The sequence below is a fragment of the Falco rusticolus genome, chromosome 11 (assembly GCF_015220075.1).
Source record: "Falco rusticolus isolate bFalRus1 chromosome 11, bFalRus1.pri, whole genome shotgun sequence".
NCBI lineage: Eukaryota > Metazoa > Chordata > Aves > Falconiformes > Falconidae > Falco > Falco rusticolus.
In genome coordinates, this window is record NC_051197.1 from 1,851,354 (window position 1) to 1,868,358 (window position 17,005).

The 17,005-nt window shown below is 47.4% G+C and overlaps 1 protein-coding gene across 1 annotated transcript in view; it reads left to right on the top strand.

Moving 5' to 3' along the window:
• Positions 1 to 17,005, top strand: part of WLS (Wnt ligand secretion mediator) — a 36,777-nt gene that overhangs the window by 14,803 nt on the left and 4,969 nt on the right. Inside the window, exons 2-10 of the mRNA XM_037404329.1 lie at positions 627 to 899; positions 10,140 to 10,264; positions 11,435 to 11,596; positions 12,542 to 12,678; positions 13,048 to 13,216; positions 13,403 to 13,500; positions 13,658 to 13,721; positions 14,600 to 14,743; positions 16,379 to 16,462. Coding sequence (XP_037260226.1) covers positions 627 to 899; positions 10,140 to 10,264; positions 11,435 to 11,596; positions 12,542 to 12,678; positions 13,048 to 13,216; positions 13,403 to 13,500; positions 13,658 to 13,721; positions 14,600 to 14,743; positions 16,379 to 16,462 — 1,256 coding nt within the window. The remainder of the gene's footprint in view (positions 1 to 626; positions 900 to 10,139; positions 10,265 to 11,434; positions 11,597 to 12,541; positions 12,679 to 13,047; positions 13,217 to 13,402; positions 13,501 to 13,657; positions 13,722 to 14,599; positions 14,744 to 16,378; positions 16,463 to 17,005) is intronic.

The window sequence follows — 17,005 nt, forward strand, 5'->3', positions numbered from 1 at the left end:
GCATCATGGAGGCAGCCAGGGTACCCGGTGTTTTCCACAGGGGGAGTTTTAGCAAGGCTGAGACGGCTCCCACAGCAAGTTTGCTGGGCTGGGTTAGATGCAAAGTGGCGCTGCTGTCTTCCCTTACCAAGCAGTGAGAAAAGCCTTCCTGCTCAAGGAAATGTGTGTCTGTGCGTGGTTTACATCATTCTAAGTCCTGCCCTGCTCTGCAGGACCACACGGTTTAGGATTAGTTCGTCCATCTAGGTCTGCGATACAGGTACGTGCTTTGCATGTGCGTGGATTGGCTTGAGTGAGCAAACCAGAAGGGTGTATGCACAGAAAAAGACGCCAGTAACTTTCATTATGATTTCTGGTGTAACTAAGGTATCTGAGACTGAACCAGCAGATTCCAGCTGCTTTAGCTAATCCTAATTTGATCCCACTACAAAGTCAGTAATATGTCTGTAGATGCACTAAACTTAAGTAATTAACTGCAAGATCAAGGATCTGTGAAGGAGAATAATTTAATGCATTTGTTTTAAATTGCCTTCAAATAGTTGAATATATAGCTGCATATTTTGGTGCGGAAACCACTATATAAGATATCTCAAGATGCTAAAAATGCACTTCTCTTCCATTTACAGCTCCCAGCCCCACTACAGCTGTTCCTTACATGTCAGTGAAGTGCATTGATGTAAGAAAAAACCACCACAAAACCAAGTGGCTGATGCCCTGGGGACCCAACCACTGCGAGAAGCTCAAAGACTTCGACGAGGCGGTGAGCAAACAGATTGAAGCCAACGACATTGTGTTTGCCGTGCACATTCCCCTCCCTAGCAAGGAGATGAGCCCCTGGTTCCAGTTCATGCTTTTCATCATGCAGCTGGACATCGCGTTCAAGATGGACAATGACCTGAGTAAGTCACTCTGTCATTTGTTAGTAGATTTCCCAATGCGTTTCTCTTAAAGTCACTTTTCTCTTGCACCATACGTTAACTGCTGCAGTGCCTCCATGCAGTGAGGTGATGCAGGAGCACGTTCTAAAGGTGGGAATCGGTAATGAGACATCTCAACATATATCTCTGCAGGCAGGGCTGTTCATGCCACACTAGTGAGTAGCTAAGCCAATGATGAGCAGGTTCCCTGTGGAAGTGTGTAGCCCATCACGCTGGTTTCAATCCAGCAATTTGCTTTTGTAGCATACACTCCTGGGTTTTATACAGTTTTTCAAAATATTCCAGGATGCTCAGTGCACAGCAACAGTTCACAGTTGTTAATACATACAGCCCAACCCTTTCAGCTGCTTCTTTCCTCCTGTTTCTACTTGTTCCCATCCCATGCCTTGTGCTGGGTGTGCACGTGCCCAGCCATGAGCTGCATCATGCAGCCTCCCCAGCGGATGCTCGGGTTTGGCTGGACGAGCTCTCTGAGCAGTGAGCAGGTTGAGTTGGTTGCTGCCATGCAAGGTAGCGCCAGGGCCGGTGCTGAAGATCTGCTGGAGCAGTGAGGAGTGGGGATGTCCCTTCTGGAGGCACCGCGTCTGCCGGAGCAGCAGTGTCACCTCACACTGCTCTAGTCTGGGTGTCTCACTCTGTGTTGAGGTGGTGAAAAATCAGTGTCGTGAGGGGTTTTAATTTTCTATTTATTTTTATAAATGTCCCTGCCCCCAAAATCCTTTATCTCAAGACTCAAACTGGTTTCCCACTGCTGAAGACTTTAAGCCATGCTCTTCTGCTCTGTCTTTGCCAAGCCCTTTTGTGTGATAAGTTTCTAAAGTGCAAGCCAAAGTAGTCAGTAAATGAAATTATTGATCTGTAAGCTTATATCAGGAGCTTGTAAGAAGGAATGCTCGTGTCTGGGTTGTTAAACACGTGCTCTCCATTGGGCAGCAGTTGCAGAAGAGTTGATGTTTATTTACTGAACCTTTGTCGCAATAGCAACTTCAGCCTTTTCAGTTTGAGGTTGGTTGTTCAACTGAAATAGCTGCCCTACCTTCCATCAATTGTTGTGAGATACATTTTTTTTTTTTTTTTCCTGGGATTTGATACATGCAGATGGAAAGTCGCTTCTGGCCTTGAAACTACAGCTGTCCAAATTAACTGGAGGACTGTATAAGTACAGGAACTGTGGAAGAAGCTGTCTTACTGGGATTCACCCTTAGTACCTGCAAGAGGATAAAATAAATTAAAAAAAACCCCAAACCAAAAACCAAAACACCCAAAATCAAAAATAACCCTGCAAAAACTCTTCAAAAGGATGTTGGGAGCAGCCAGGGCAAGACTGACCTGCCCCTTACTGAAAGAGGAGCTGTACATGTGTTTGCATGTTTTAAAGTGTTTGGGAAAAATCCCTCTCTCGAACAGCTGTAACCTAACAATGAATAAGTAACATTCAACCACACTGGTTGAACTGGGGCTTCTGTAGCTGTTCCTCTGGCTGCAGCCTGCCTGGAGGTCTGGCTCTAGTGTTCACATAACTGTGTGGCAAATCAGTTCGGGGAGCAAATCTGCCTTGGAACCTGGCTGCTGGGCTGGGGCTGGGGAGTAGCGAACCTCCGTGCTGGTGCCAGGGGAGCTGGAGCCTGCAGCCGGTCACCCAGGGTCTGCTGGAGCTTTCATGGCAGCTTTGTTTCCTTCGCTGCCTTGCCTGCTCAGCGTGGACCTGTTCTTCCCTAGCTATTTAATGTATAATCATTAAGATAAGTTAAAGATGAGATTGTATAAAGCTTACATATTATTCTTATCCCTATAATTATGTCTAAAATACAGAGAGAGTAGCTTTGTGATTTTATTAGGGCCTCAGCTTCTTAGGCTTCAAGAGATGATTGCATTTGGAGAAATAACACTTTGTTCAGAGGCTTTTAAAGTCAGACAGCTAAGCTGGAGTCAGTAACTGGCTGAGCACCTGTGAGCAGGTTGCTAGAATGCTAAACAAGCTTTTGACAGTATTTCTCCTGTCTGGGCAGAGAGCCTTTTCGTTCAGGTCATTATTTGTGCTGTTCAGTGACCAAGTCCTTAAAGGTGGGAACTTTTTTGGGGATTTAAAAGCAAAAAAGCTTGTCTTGGGCTGCCCTCTGGGTAATAAAAGCAAGGTTTGACGGTGAGCTGTACCACTTCTGCAGCCGGGAAAGACTCAGATTCTGGTCATTATCAGTTCAGCAGGTGCTGGTAATTTTGCTTTAAGAAGCATTTGGAGGCAAGGGACACTACTACTTCTTGTGGTCTGAGCTTGCTTGGCACATCTTGAAGGTTTTCTTTTGTTGACTGAAGAAAGTATTTTAAAATGCTCTTTTCCTACACTTGGTGCCAAGCTGAAGGCAGATGTAAATTAAGTGTAAAATCTGAGAAACTAGTGAGTAACACAGTTGTTAGTTGCTAGATTGTGTTGTAATAGATTAAAAACCAACAACAAACAAACCCGAAATAATTGCATATGGGTCCCTGTATTTTGCTGCTAACTCTGCATTAGTGTTAAGAGCTTCATCAATCGAGTAATTGGAATCAGGTCATCCAAAGAGGCAATACTGAAAATGTGAAATAACCTCATTTCTTCTTTTAAATACACAGTTCAAGTTTCTTCTCTCTTAAGCTTTGAGGGACCTCAAAGCCAGCAGTCATCCTGCTGTAGTTAATGCTGGCAGGGGCTGGTGCCAAACCAGGGATGGCTCCTGGAAGGCTTCGCGGCTGTTTAAGCCTCTGCTAGTCACAGTCATAATGACTTGTCTTGAAGCTGCCCCAGACCATCTAGGAAAGTAGCGCCGCCTGGTAGCTGCAAATGCTCTTACCCGCCTGAAGGAGCTGGCTGCCGGGCTCCCCGTGAAACACCCTGGGCTCTGCTGGCTCCCGGAACCCTGCAGTGTGGTCTGAAAATGTTGAAGTTCATGCAAGATGCGCTGGGTCCTGCGCTCAGCCACGCTCCCCTTCTCAGTCTTTGCTGGGGATGCTGCTGAGCCATACCTCAAACTGTCACCCGCTTTCCTCCTCAAAGGTGCTTGGTCGTCCCCTTGCCCTGCAATCTGTAAGCAAGGCCCATGCACAGAACAAAAACTTGCATCTGCCTCCAGGGTGCTGGCTGTTGCAGCCCTCCTGGGAGAGGGATGCTCCGGGGCGGTGGGGCTGTCTGTAGGGAGTTGTCAGGGTGACTCACGCGTCTGATGCAGGCGATGCTTCCCCTCATCTCCGGAGAGCCGGAGTCATGGCTATGTGTCAGCCCTCTGCATCCCACCAGCAAGGGTTCTCCAGGGGTGGAGGGAAGGGGCAGCCCTGGCCAGGTGCCCCAGGGAGCAGGAGAGCTGCACCAAGCCTCCTGAAACACCCTGTGGGACCTGCACCCTTCAGAGGAGGAGCCAGCCTTAATCACACTCGTCTTGGGAACTTGCTCCAGACTTGCATAATGCTGATGTTTAGAAGTTTTTTCAAAATGTGGATGTTTAGAAGCTGAGCTACTTCCCTTGTGTTTCTCCTTCACGGAAAGCCAGGAGAGACTCAGACTTGCTGTTTCTCAGAGGAAAAGGCAGTTTCTGTGCCCAAGCTGTCCCTGTCCTTTTTTGATGCATTGTGCATTCAATTATTAAAAAAACCTTTCCAGAACAGGCAAAAGCAATGGACAGAGAAATGAGATGAAGTTATCTTAAAACTGCCTGTACCTCAATTGCAAAAGCTGCGATGGGAAATCTTAGTGCCACTCACGAAGACAGCAACATCTGCAAGCAGGACTTGCTCCTGCTGCGGTGCAAAGCGCCCTGTTTGCAGGGAGCCCTCGGGTGCTTGCCCAACCGCTGGCACAGGGCAGCAGCCAGACCCCTGCATGGCAGTGCCGGTGTGCATCCATCCATCCGTCCATCTGCAGTGCCACCGGCCACATCCCCAGGGGAGCAGCCGCCATCCTCTGGTTTCCAGCTGTAAGAAATACCTTTGTGCACAAAAGATTTCTTCTAAAGCTCAAGTGTTACTCCATCACCGCGCAATTAGGTCTGGTTCCCATCACTGGATTTGGGGAACACCGGGTGCTTTCAGGAGAGGGATGAAGGCTGTTTAGCTCATCAAGGACTGTTCTCCAAAATAGCTCCTGCCCTTGGAAGGACAGTCCCTGCTCTCAGACAGGATGGGTGTCCACATGGCTCCTGGAGCCACCTCTCCTTCCCCTCCGCAGCACTGTGGCCATCTGTGGGTGGGGTTGCTGGTAGCAAATGTGCAAGTCCCCTTTCCTCAGTAGGTTAGGTGGTCATCTCTGTTCCCTGCGCATCAGGGTCACTTCAAAAATTCAGTCCTGCTTTAGTAGTTGCTGCTGGGGTCTCGTGGGCAGGATACCTTGGAGAAGGCAGAGAGGATGTGCTGTGAGCTTGGAGGGGATTTCTCTCTCTTTTAATTTGTTTTTTGGGCTGGTCTATTGTCATGGGTCTGGGCCATCTGCATTTGGCAAGCAGCAGGGTTCTTAACAGGGAACATCAGTCCTTCTCTCTGAGCTGCTTTGCAGTACAACCTTCTGCATGCCAAGAAATAATTCAGTGGTATCTGTCCTTAGCTGGAGCAGGGACCTGGGTGCTGCTTGCTCCCTGACTGCTGTAGGCTTCAGGAACACCCAGAGCTGGGCTCTTCCTGCCTTTCTTTTCACCTTGTGGAAAAGAAAACCTGTAATTCTTAATACTGAATTGACACCCAGTAGTGCAATGTCCCTGGGGCATCAAAGTGATGGTTGCACTGTGCTGGGCATTGGGTAACGGCGCCTTTATTTTTCAGATAGTGTAACAGTATAGAAGGGCCTTGACAAATCTACAGTCTAAAACCCACACATTTTCCTCTCTTTTCATATCTAGTGAACTTAAACTGCTAGTAAGTGAGACTTCTGGGGTTTCTGCAGTTGGAAAGCAATTGTGTACAGTCAGATGGCTGAGCACTGCAGACTGCTGTTCAGATTCATCCAATTTTGGTCTCTTTGGTAGGTTTTGTAATTTTAGAGAGCTGGTGAAGCATGGAAGTGTAATGCAAATAATTCTAGCATTTCTTCTGTTTGCTTGCATATGCTTCTTCCCAGACTGCTGTATTAGTATGCAGCTGGCACAGAGGCATCTTCTGAAACAACTTCTCTATTTTTAGACTGTTGTAATGTGAGTGAAGATATCCTGTGTGAATATCACACTATAAAGTGAATCATGGAAAAGATCCTGGGCACTGAAAGTCTGGCAATAAAATGCCAGTGTGAAAAAAATAATATATTGGTGGTGCTCAGAGCATGACAGGTACCGGGGGGGTCCCTTGCTGTCAGAGGGTCACAGCTCTGATGTGCTTCAGAGCATCTCATAGCCCTGTGAATGGAGAGTCATCGAGAAAGCTCAAAGCTGGGAACCCTAGCAGGAGCATGTCTCCTCGTTGGTCATCCCTAGAATGTGTAATCATCTAAACAGGCCTGTCTTATTTCTGCAAGGGTTTTAATATAATCTCATGATATGGTGAGGCTGTCAATCAGCAGTTAAGCTGCTGATACCAGAAGTGATTTACCAGGCTCCAAATTATCCAGAGGCCATTACAAGATCTGTATGGGCAAGGTTAATCTAGAGCATGTCGTGCAGAGGTGCTCTGACATGGTTCTTGTGAGGTGAGGTTTCCTGGCATGGGTAATTTCAGCTCTCAGTACTGAATAAGACAGAAATTTCTACCTACCTATGCCTACCTTTTATTGTTGGGAAATTCTGGAGAATCTTGATTAACGTGCATGAAGCGAATAATTGCTTTCCTCAAACATGTTAACGCCTCAGAAGCTGAGCGTGGGTTTGCAGTGGCTTTTTCTCTTCCTTCCTTGCATGTATTCTTCCTCTTCTGCTGTGGCTCAGCCTTGAATAATTAAAATACTCTGCTGTCTCTCAGCACTTCCAGAAGTAAAAACTGACTTGACTGTCAGTCTCTTGCCTCGTGCTTGCTCCTCCTATCCACTGTTTTGATGGTAAATAACACTGGTTTAAAACACCTTTTATCTTGAAGCCAAGCACAGCGGAACATCAGCTGCTGCTTCTCTCCCTCTTCCCCGGTGCATGTATGCCTGTGCAGGCACATCGCCTGCCCTTGGTATTCACAGAGCTGCAGGAGCATTGATGCTGCGCACGAAAAGGGCACACACCACAACCCCCAAATTGTTAATCACCCTCTGACATTTCTATATTAATGTGGATAAGGCATGAATCTTCTTAAAATTCACTTCTCTGCCAAACAGTGTGTCACTGTGGACAACGAGGACTGCTACTGAAAGGCTGTGAGTAGACTAGGGTAAGACTACCAGTCTGCTGTGCTGGAAAAAAAAAAAAGAGTGGGTGTTTATGCCCGTATATATACCTACATATGTATTTTATGTTGACAGCCTTGAAGGGTCTTTGTACAAAACTCTTCTACCAGGAGCCGTTGCCCCAGTGCAGAGACTGATGGAAATTCAGAGGGAGCTTCTAATCCCTTGGTCTAGAAAGGCACATACTAGTATATCTTCTGCTTTCTGGTTTTCAGACTCGATGGCAGCAGCAACATTTGGATTGCAAAGATGAAATAATGAAAGCTGTTTTTGTTGGATTTAATCCCAAGCATTCCAGTTGGTTTTATGGCTTCTGAAATGAAGTTTGTAGTTCTTTTTAGCTGGGCCAAGTTTAACCTTATGTTCCCATTTATCTGTGTTGCTGGTCTTCTAAATAGCGGATCTGAGATGGCAAATTAGTGTTTCATGGAAACCTAACTAATGGCTGCTGTGGAAAGGAACTTTGTATCAATCTGGATGGTAAAGGTCATGTGTGCAAGAAAAAAAAAAAAGCTCAGAAAAATCTTGATGCATCCACATCAGATGCATAACAGAGCCACCTCCAAACACTGTATAAATAGCAAGTCTAAACCACAGATACCATCCACACCCCTTCCCATCATTTTGGATGAGTGTGCCACCACATATTCCCAACAAAAATATAACTGAAAGATGACAAATATATGGGGGACACAGTGCTTGAAAGACTCATGCTTACTTGTAGACATGAAACAGCCTCCCTTCAGAACTATGAAGACCAGATTATTTTTGTTCTTGGAGCTGAACTTCAAAGTTCATCAAGTCTTGTTATGTCTCCGCTGCCCGTTGCCCTGTGCGTGCTGCTGCTGCGAGAGCAGGCAGCCCTGCGTTCGTACAGAGGGTTCCCAGTGAAAAGCTGTGGGCACCGGCACTGTGTGCGCATTCCGCGTCCTTACAGGCTAGAGCACGTGCGGCGGCGCCTGCAGTGACGCAGCCCCAGTGGAGAGTCTGTGTGTGCCAGTTTAGATCTGCAGAGGCGTTTCTGACCTGAATGAGCTGAGGACCGTGCCACAGTGTGCTTCTAGGGAGCTTGCAAGCGTGAGTGGGTTGCAGTGAGAGCCCAGTGCCTTGCTGTTGGCACAACAAGTGGTTCTGTAGCCATCTTCCAATGCTTTTCCGCGGCGGATGGTTCTGTAGCCATCTTCCAATGCTTTTCCGCGGCGGATGGTTCTGTAGCCATCTTCCAATGCTTTTCCAACAGCTGTGGCTCTCGGAGTTTGGTGATCTGGTGGTGAAAAAAGGGTAAGTTGTAGTATGCACGTGCTTGTTTCAGAACGTGTTCCTCTTTCAGAGCCTTCTCTGGGACCTGTGCCTGGTAAATAGGAGGGTTTTACATCTGGTAGAGCTGGTACAGACTTGCCTCAGGTTTTCAAAGCATATTTGTGTTGGTACTTGGCAGGCTTCAGCTGCCCCATTTCATGAACTTGCTCAGTTATGGTGCCTAAATAAGTGTGTTCCAGCCCCACTTCCTTCTTGCAGCGATGACCTCCTGGCAGCATCCTGGCAAAAGCATATCTGAGGGCAGTTATATCCCATACTGTCACTGTGAGCATGTCCAGGAAAGGATGAACTGTTTCCACACAGATTTGATGCAGCAACCTTATCTGGGCGTATAAACTCCGTGTGTGTTTATTGACATGCAAGTCAGTGCATCTGTAAAGGCAGAAACAAGTCGGTACTGGTGTGGGCCCGGAGTCTTATGTAGAAGTCTTATTCAAAGGTCTTATGTAGAATGACTGAAGCTAAACAAAACGTACAGAAAACATCAACTCCATCGTGTGCGGTAGTTTCTGAGGTTTTTACAGCAAGACCAGCGTATCTAAACTTCAGGGTGTTTATTGTCTTTTTAAAGGAACTTTGTGTAGCGTTTTCTTGTTACTCTGGAGACTCTGGCTTACCTTTTCAGAGCAGAGAACCCTAGCTGTGGGCAATTTTGAAGCAATTTGTACTTTTGTTGATGCATTTTGACTTCTCCCAGCAGTGCCTTTCCCTACCTCCTCCCTTCCCATCCCACCTAAAGGCCTCTGTGACCCTTTGTGTTTCTTTCACTTCGCATCTGTCTGGCAGAATACATCTTTAAGGGGCGAATTCTAGATAGACCTTTTTATTCAAGATGTTAGGCTTCAGTGTTTAAGGATGGTGAACCTACAGCCAGAAGAAACTGAAGGTTGCACTGATAGATGACTTCTGCTATCATGCTTAAGTGAGCAAAATGCACCATTAGTTGCATGGTTTCTCCTTTATACAGTTCTTCTAACCATATACAGTTGTATACGTCATCTTTTTTGTGGTTTTCTGTAACTAAACACTGTTTCAATGTTGATGTAAAGCCAGTGCTGTAATGTAATATAGTTGTTCCCCGAAGCAAAGGACCGATTGCGCACCCTTGCATTGCCTGCAGAAGGTAGAAGCCTGTCTTATTGTCCCTCCTCTAACCCACACTGAAAAGGCTGCTGGATTGCTTCTTGGCTTACTGTCTACCTCTGCAGCTGTCTAGGTTCCAGTTCTATGGTTATTGAACGATAAAAATGAGTTACTGTTTCTAATGCTATATGAATAAATAATGCTCTCACCCACAACCATAACATAAGCTGTAAGTCATGGTATGTTAGAAAGACATCAGACTTGTATGAGCAGTAAAAATTCTGTCTCCTCTCTGGTAGAGAAGAAAAATGTTTTGAAAAAGGTAACCCTATCTGTATTGTTTGGAATGCAAAAATTTCCGTTCCCCTCCATAGCTGTGTGCCTCTCAGAGGTCCTTTTGGTGTCTAGAGGCTCTCCCACCCTTCTGATGTGCTGTACCGTTCCTCTCTAACGAGCCTGATGTCTCCTTACTCTCGCAGAAGAAAACGCAGAAATTACCCTGGATGTGTCATTAGCATATCGCGATGGCGTGTTTGATGATTGGGAAGAAATAGCACATGCGATAGAGATCAGGAAGCTGAAATGCACCTTTGGCTCACCAAAAGTAAGATGTTTTGATGATGCTGGAGGTAGGGGGAGGTGTGGGAGTGTGGTGGGAGTTGATGTCTTCCTTTCCTTCATGGTGCTTCCTGGAAGCTCCAAGTTGTTCAATCATAACTTTCAAATGTGTCACCTTTCTTGTGGCTCAAAATCTTTGAAAACCTGATGAGCTTCTCACATGCAGTTGGTTCTGTTTGGCAATGCAAGAGAATGGGATAAAGTTGGAGGTAGACTTAAAGCCTAGGAAGAAAACGTGTGAGGTGTTGCAGAGGTGTTGGCTGGAACTCAAACACTTCATGATCTGTATACCCCAAACCATCCTAGAGAACTTGGACCTTTCCATCTTGAGCTTCTGTGATGGACAAAACCTTGTTCTTCAGGAGTGGTGAGGAAATAGCCCACCATTGGCACTGCAGCACTCAAAGAACCTGAAGAGGTGGGGCGAGAGTTTTCTAAAATAACTTCTTGATGCCTCAAGCTTCAAAGCTTAGGAGCAGAGAGCATAGCTAGCAGTTGAGAACTGAGCATCTTGTTTAAAGATGTTTCTTTTTGTGCTGCAGACTGTAATTCCTGTGCATAAATTGATCTGGTGTCTCTTCACCATGCCATATTTTTCAGCTGTGTGTCTTGTTCTGCCATTTCACAGCCCCTTTCAGCCACCCACTTATGTCTGCAGTAATGCCTGTTCTCTTCCATACAGCCACATACACACAGTAAATACATATGAGGTGCAGAGGGACTATTGCTAGCAAAACAGGGCTTAAGAAACTCCACATCCAGACATGTGTGAGGGGGTTATTCTGGTTTATTCCAGAATTTATTCTTTGTTTTCTGGCTGAAGTTGTCCTTGTTGAGGGAGGAGGCTCAGATCCCAAAGTAGCTTTTCGTCTTGGAAGGCTCCCTTGGCTTTAAGAGTATTCAAGAGCCTGAAACGTGAACCTGCTTGAGGTAAAAAGCTATTGACTCAACACCCCAAAAGAATCAGAAACTTGAGGGAAAATGTCCTCAAGCCACTGAGTGCACAGGCTCTCCTCAGACGAAGGCTGGAGTTGGCAAACAGGCTCTCGGTGCTAGTGAGGGCCCAGCTGAGGGCTTTTGCAGGCCCTCGCCGCAGAGGGTGTGCTGCTCTGCCCGGGGCTGACCGCTGTGGTGCTGCTCTGTGCCCTTTCGCTAGACCCTGGAGTCTGAAGGCCGTCACTACGACTGTGACTTCCTTCCTTTCATGGAGATCGGCAGCGTGGCCCACAAGTACTACCTCATCAACATCCGTCTGCCCGTGAACGAGAGGAAGGGCATTAACGTGGGCATTGGGGAAATCAAGGATATCCGCCTCGTGGTAAGTGTCTGTCTTGCTTCTGTCCACGATGTCTGCCTGGGGGCTGCTGCAGCTCCTTTCTAGATCTCCCCTTTGATCTGCAGCAAGGTCTTGCTCTTCGTCATGGCCAGCTCCTGCCTGCAAATGTAACTTTCCTCCTTCCCAAGGAATACTTTCTTAGACTGCTGTCTTCTGAGTGCCCTCCTCAAGCCTTGAGCAGTGCCACCCTCCTGCACTGCCCTGTGAGCACCTTCGGAGCTGAGCTCTCCCCACGGCTCCAAGGGCTCCCCTGGGTCCTCCTCCCCACCGCCATCTGGCTTGGGTGCAGAGTCCTCCACCTGATTAAGCCTCTCGCAGGTAGGAGCTGAGGAGAAACAGAACAGCAGGGTTCAGAGGGGACCTGTCTGTCTTGGAGTTGGATATGGCCATGCAGTTGTTTGGGATGGCTGTCCACTATCCTTGCTCGTGCCCTCCCTTGAGGCTTGGTGACCATGGGTGCTTTTGCCAGCTGGAAAACCTCTCACCACAGTCCTCTCAGCAGCAGCAGCAGTGAGCCAACCGGCTGTGGTGGCTGCAGACAGCAGTGGGAGGGCATGTGTCTGGAGAAATGCATTAATTTGGCTGATGCTTTTCCCACCAGTGGTGACTTGGCTCCATGAGTGTGTTGTTACTTTTCTGAGAGCAATTCTGCCAGCTTTCCCACGCTGTGTCAGAGTACCCCTCTCGCAGCTGCTCTCCACCTTGCAGTGGAAGCTCTGTGTGCTGGTATCTGTTTCCAGGACCTTTGAAGCCTGCTGAGATGCCTGGGTGCTGGTAGGCACCTGCTCCCTTTCCTGCACTGGACAAACCACATCTTTCAAAGAGTAGTTGTGTCCGTGTGTGCTTGCGTGTACTGCCATGCGTGTGCCTCTCCTGTGAGGAGAAGTGTGGAGTAATGATGTTGCATTCCACCGTGGTTTTCCTTAGGGCATCCACCAAAACGGAGGCTTTACAAAGGTGTGGTTCGCCATGAAGACCTTCCTCACCCCCAGCATTTTAATTATCATGGTGTGGTACTGGAGACGGATCACGCTGATGACACGCGCTCCTGTCCTGCTAGAGAAGTGAGTAGGGGCTCACACGCTGGCTAAGGTGACCCTCAAGCAAGAGGACCCTGACCAAGGTGGTTGTTGCTCCCAGGTGGTTTGAGGAGGCAGGAATGGCCTTCTCTGTCCACTGCCTCCATCCAGGCATACTGGGAGGAGGAGATCTCAATAGCTTCTCTTTTCTTTCCCACTAAACCCACAGAGAATGTGGAGCTGTTTGCCTGTGGCTGCTCGGAGGGGCTTAGTCCTGGAGGGGTTGCTGGCAGGAGGTGATGCCACCCAAACAGTGCTGGATTTTCTTCTGTTGCTCTTCATGCACAGCTTTAGTTTCTGGGGGTATGTCCTTGCATTGCAAACTGGAAAGAGATGGTGTTTCTGCCTCTCCAGGGTGATCTTTGCTCTGGGAATTTCCATGACGTTCATTAACATCCCCGTGGAGTGGTTTTCCATTGGATTTGACTGGACTTGGATGCTGCTCTTCGGAGACATTCGACAAGGCATTTTCTATGCCATGCTCCTGTCATTTTGGATCATCTTCTGTGGGGAGCACATGATGGTGGGTGCAACACAGAAAGGAAGGTGGTTTCCAGCCCCACTTGCAGCAATATGTGGCAACTTCCTTGTACTTACTGAGTGCTGGAAACGTTGCTGTGGGGACTTAGACCACATGAGAGGACTTCACACTAACTTTGCTTTTTCCTTTTTTCTCCTCCTCCTCCCCACCTTGTGAACCTCTGATTAGGACCAGAATGAGCGGAATCGTCTCTCGGGGTACTGGAAGCAGGTTGGACCCATAGCTGTCGGCTCCTTCTGCCTCTTCATCTTTGACATGTGTGAGAGGTAGGTGCAGCACTGCTCCCCAGGGTGAGCCTTCCATCTCATCTCCTCTCCTGCACTGGAAAGCAGCATGGCTGGCTCTTTCCAGGCTGCAGAGCGGATGTGGGGCTCTCCAAGCCTGCTGGCTTCTGTGGCAGCTTGGTGTTTTCTCTCTTTGCAGGGGAGTGCAGCTGAAGAACCCCTTCTACAGCATCTGGACCACTGAAGTTGGAACGGAGCTGGCTGTATCCTTCGACTCAGCTCGGGGCAGGCTTAGTCTGCATCGATAGGAGGGGGAGGTGTTCCCCTCTTGCCAGATACCTGTGGGTTTGGGAAGCCCTCCTCCTTTTGGCAGGCTGGGACTGGGGAGGAGGGGGGCTCGAGTGCTGTGAGAGATGCTAGTGTCATTGGGAAGAAGCAGTCCTGGCTGGCTGGGAGCTGGGTACCTCCGGGGACTAGTGCTGTGCTCAGGGAAGTCACTGGAGAACTGAACATCTCCTCAAGTTGTCCGAGATTTGGGGGAAGGCACAGGGGATTTAGGTCCTGGATGTCATTGCAGTAACTGCAGAGCCCACGCCGCTCCAGCGGCGCCCGCTCTGCTTCCCCCCAACCCCAGCTGCGACAGCATCTGCTCCAGGGCCCTCCATTTGCTGCCATTACCCCAGCACATGTTGCTGAGGCATTTCCATGAATTCCCCTCTCGGGTGCTGCCGGAGGAGCTTGCCTCGCTGCCGTTAATTTTGATTACTGGGCTGAGATAAGCTAATGCAATTAGTCCCTTCCACAGCGTCCAGCCCTCTCCCAGGAGCCCCTCTGAAGATCGTTGGTGGGTGACTGCTCCCCAGACCTCCTCTGCAGCTGCCACCCAGGCAGGCGTTTTGGTGTGCTACCCCTCCTCGCTGCCGTGCCAAGTGCTGGGGGACACTGGACTGGTGCTCCCACAAAGCCGGGGTCTCACGCAGCACTGCCTTGATCGCGGGCAGGCTACCATCCTGAGTGATTGCTGCCCACTAGAAGTTTAAGTATGATCTTCGGGATATAAAAATAAGTGAATCACCTGAATAATGTTTTTTATTATTTCTGTTTAGCTCATACTGTTTTTCTCTTAACTTGTGCTGCCCAGATGGCCTTTATTATAGTCGCAGGAATCTGCTTGTGTCTCTATTTTCTCTTCCTGTGTTTTATGGTCTTTCAAGTGTTCCGAAACATCAGTGGAAAGCAGTCAAGCCTCCCAGCCATGAGCAAGGCTCGTCGGCTTCATTACGAGGTAATGTCCCTCCTTGTTGGACAAATGCTTTATTTTTATAACACATTTTTGACCCTCAAAGTCTATTCTGAGACTTTGTCTATTCTAAATTGGAAGATCTGATCGGTATCAGCTTTCTTGTATTGCTCAAATCCCCTAAATGCCTTTCTGTTTGGCTGTCATGAAGCTGCTGCTTTATTCAGGTCTTTAGTCCTAGCTCTCCTTTCTCATGAGTAGTTGTCATCTTCCAGCTTACTGAACAGTGTTGGAGGATAGAAGAAAATGGCCCAAATGACCATTTAAATTACTGTGTTCTGTAAGCACATCAGTTCCCCGTACCTCCAGTTCTTCTCCTGTAATATTAATTGCTGTGTTTAATGGAAAGTGTTGCTCAGACTACCCTGTTTTCCCATGGTTTGAATTTGGATTTTTGGGGTTGTCTTTTCCTAACCAAGTTGCAGGAGGGAAACTGTCCTCCTAGGATCAAGCTGTGAAGTGTTCAGCCCCTTATCTCTGCTTTTAGCCTGTGATTTTTTTTTTTATGTTGTTTCTGTCCTAGCTGTCTCTAACTGCTGCAAAACGTGAGGAGCTCACTTCAAGGGCTTAAGCTGAGAGGGCCTGTTGTTTGCGTGGGTGTGTAAATATTTATCACCAATGTTGTTCTGTTAAATGATGGTCACTTCTGATTTAAACAAGTCCCTTACCACCCATCAGGAATGCATGTAAAAAAAATAGAAAATTGGACTTGAGAGAATTTGAAGACAGTTATTAGCATCTTTTTCTATCTTTCCCTTAACAAAAGGCACAGGACTTCAGCTCATGTTGTAGAGCTGCTGCTGCCGTGCTCTACATACAAACATCTGGCAAGCATGAATCTGATCTGGAAGAGTTAAATTAATAGCCATTTGTTGTCACAGTGTGGCATAGTAATTACGCACACTGACATTTCCACCAAAATTCCAGAAACAGGTTAAAAAAAACTACATGCACACAAAAAAACAAAACCAAAAGAATTTTTAAGTAAAAATGTAAAACTAGGAAAAGCCAGTACGGTATGCAGTCAGATTCCCAACCAAGTGATCCTGAGCCATAGTTTGGCTTATCTACATTATTCTGTAATAGCCAGCGTCGTTTTGACAAGCGTTGGAAATCGCTGCAGTTTCCTCCCAGACAGACTCTGGAGGTGAGGATTAGTCTGGTACGGACCCAGTACCCACACTCCAGAAACACCGACGCGTCTTGCTAAGCCGTGCAAACTTTCTGCCAATGTTTGTTTTACAAAAGCTGCGAACTATTAGGCTGGCTTCTAGTGAAACCCATGCCTTACACTGACCTGCCTGCTCTTCCACGTTAACTCTTGGTAAATCGGTCACAAAAAGCAAATGTAATGGAAAGCCAGAGCTGTCCAGACATGCACACCCCGCTCGGAGCATCCGGGAGGAATGCAGACGTGTGGGGAGCGGAGAATATGGGCTGTCGTGAACACGGCGCAGAGGAGTGGGTGGAGGTTGTTTTGCTTTGGGGTTTCGTGGGTTGGACCCTTTTTTTCTTTGTCTTTTTTTTTTTTTTTTAATGCTTGTGTCTTGTATGTACTAAAACCAAAAATGGGTTTTGTGGATTCTGTTAATGTGACCAGTGACATTTCTCTCTAAGCAGGGGCTGATTTTTAGGTTCAAGTTCCTGATGCTCATTACCCTGGCTTGTGCAGCAATGACAGTCATCTTCTTCATCGTGAGCCAGGTGAGTGGTGACTTGGCTTCCTCTGAGAACATCAGCCTCCAGTTCCCTAGCCGCTAACAACGGCTTGCTTGGTGTCCAGACAAGGCATGCCTGTTACAAGAAGATTTGCTAAGTTGCTTTTTAAGAAGTTGTTTTTATTTATTTGAAACACTACCACAAAACTGCTCGGGCTGAAGCCTTCAAAGGCCTTCAGCTCACGTCAAGGTTTGGGGCTGTGCTCTTCAAAGTATCAGCTAACACAGTTTAGTCATTTCCGAGAACTCAGCAAGAGGAGAAATGTTCTGTTCACATTGAAAGAATCCGGTGGCTTTGTATGCCCACAGAGAAAGAACAGAACTCAACCTTCCCTGGGTTGACTTTGCAACCCTGCTGTTCCCAGCCATATCTGTACCTATTTATTCTGAGCTCCGATGCAGTCTCTGTACAAATGATCTTATGTTGCTACTTAAATGTCCTTTGATGGTTTGCTCCAAGTGACTTTTCAGATGGCATCTGTTTCAAAGATGCCATTTGTGGTTGTTCCTAAGCATAGGCAGCTTGGAG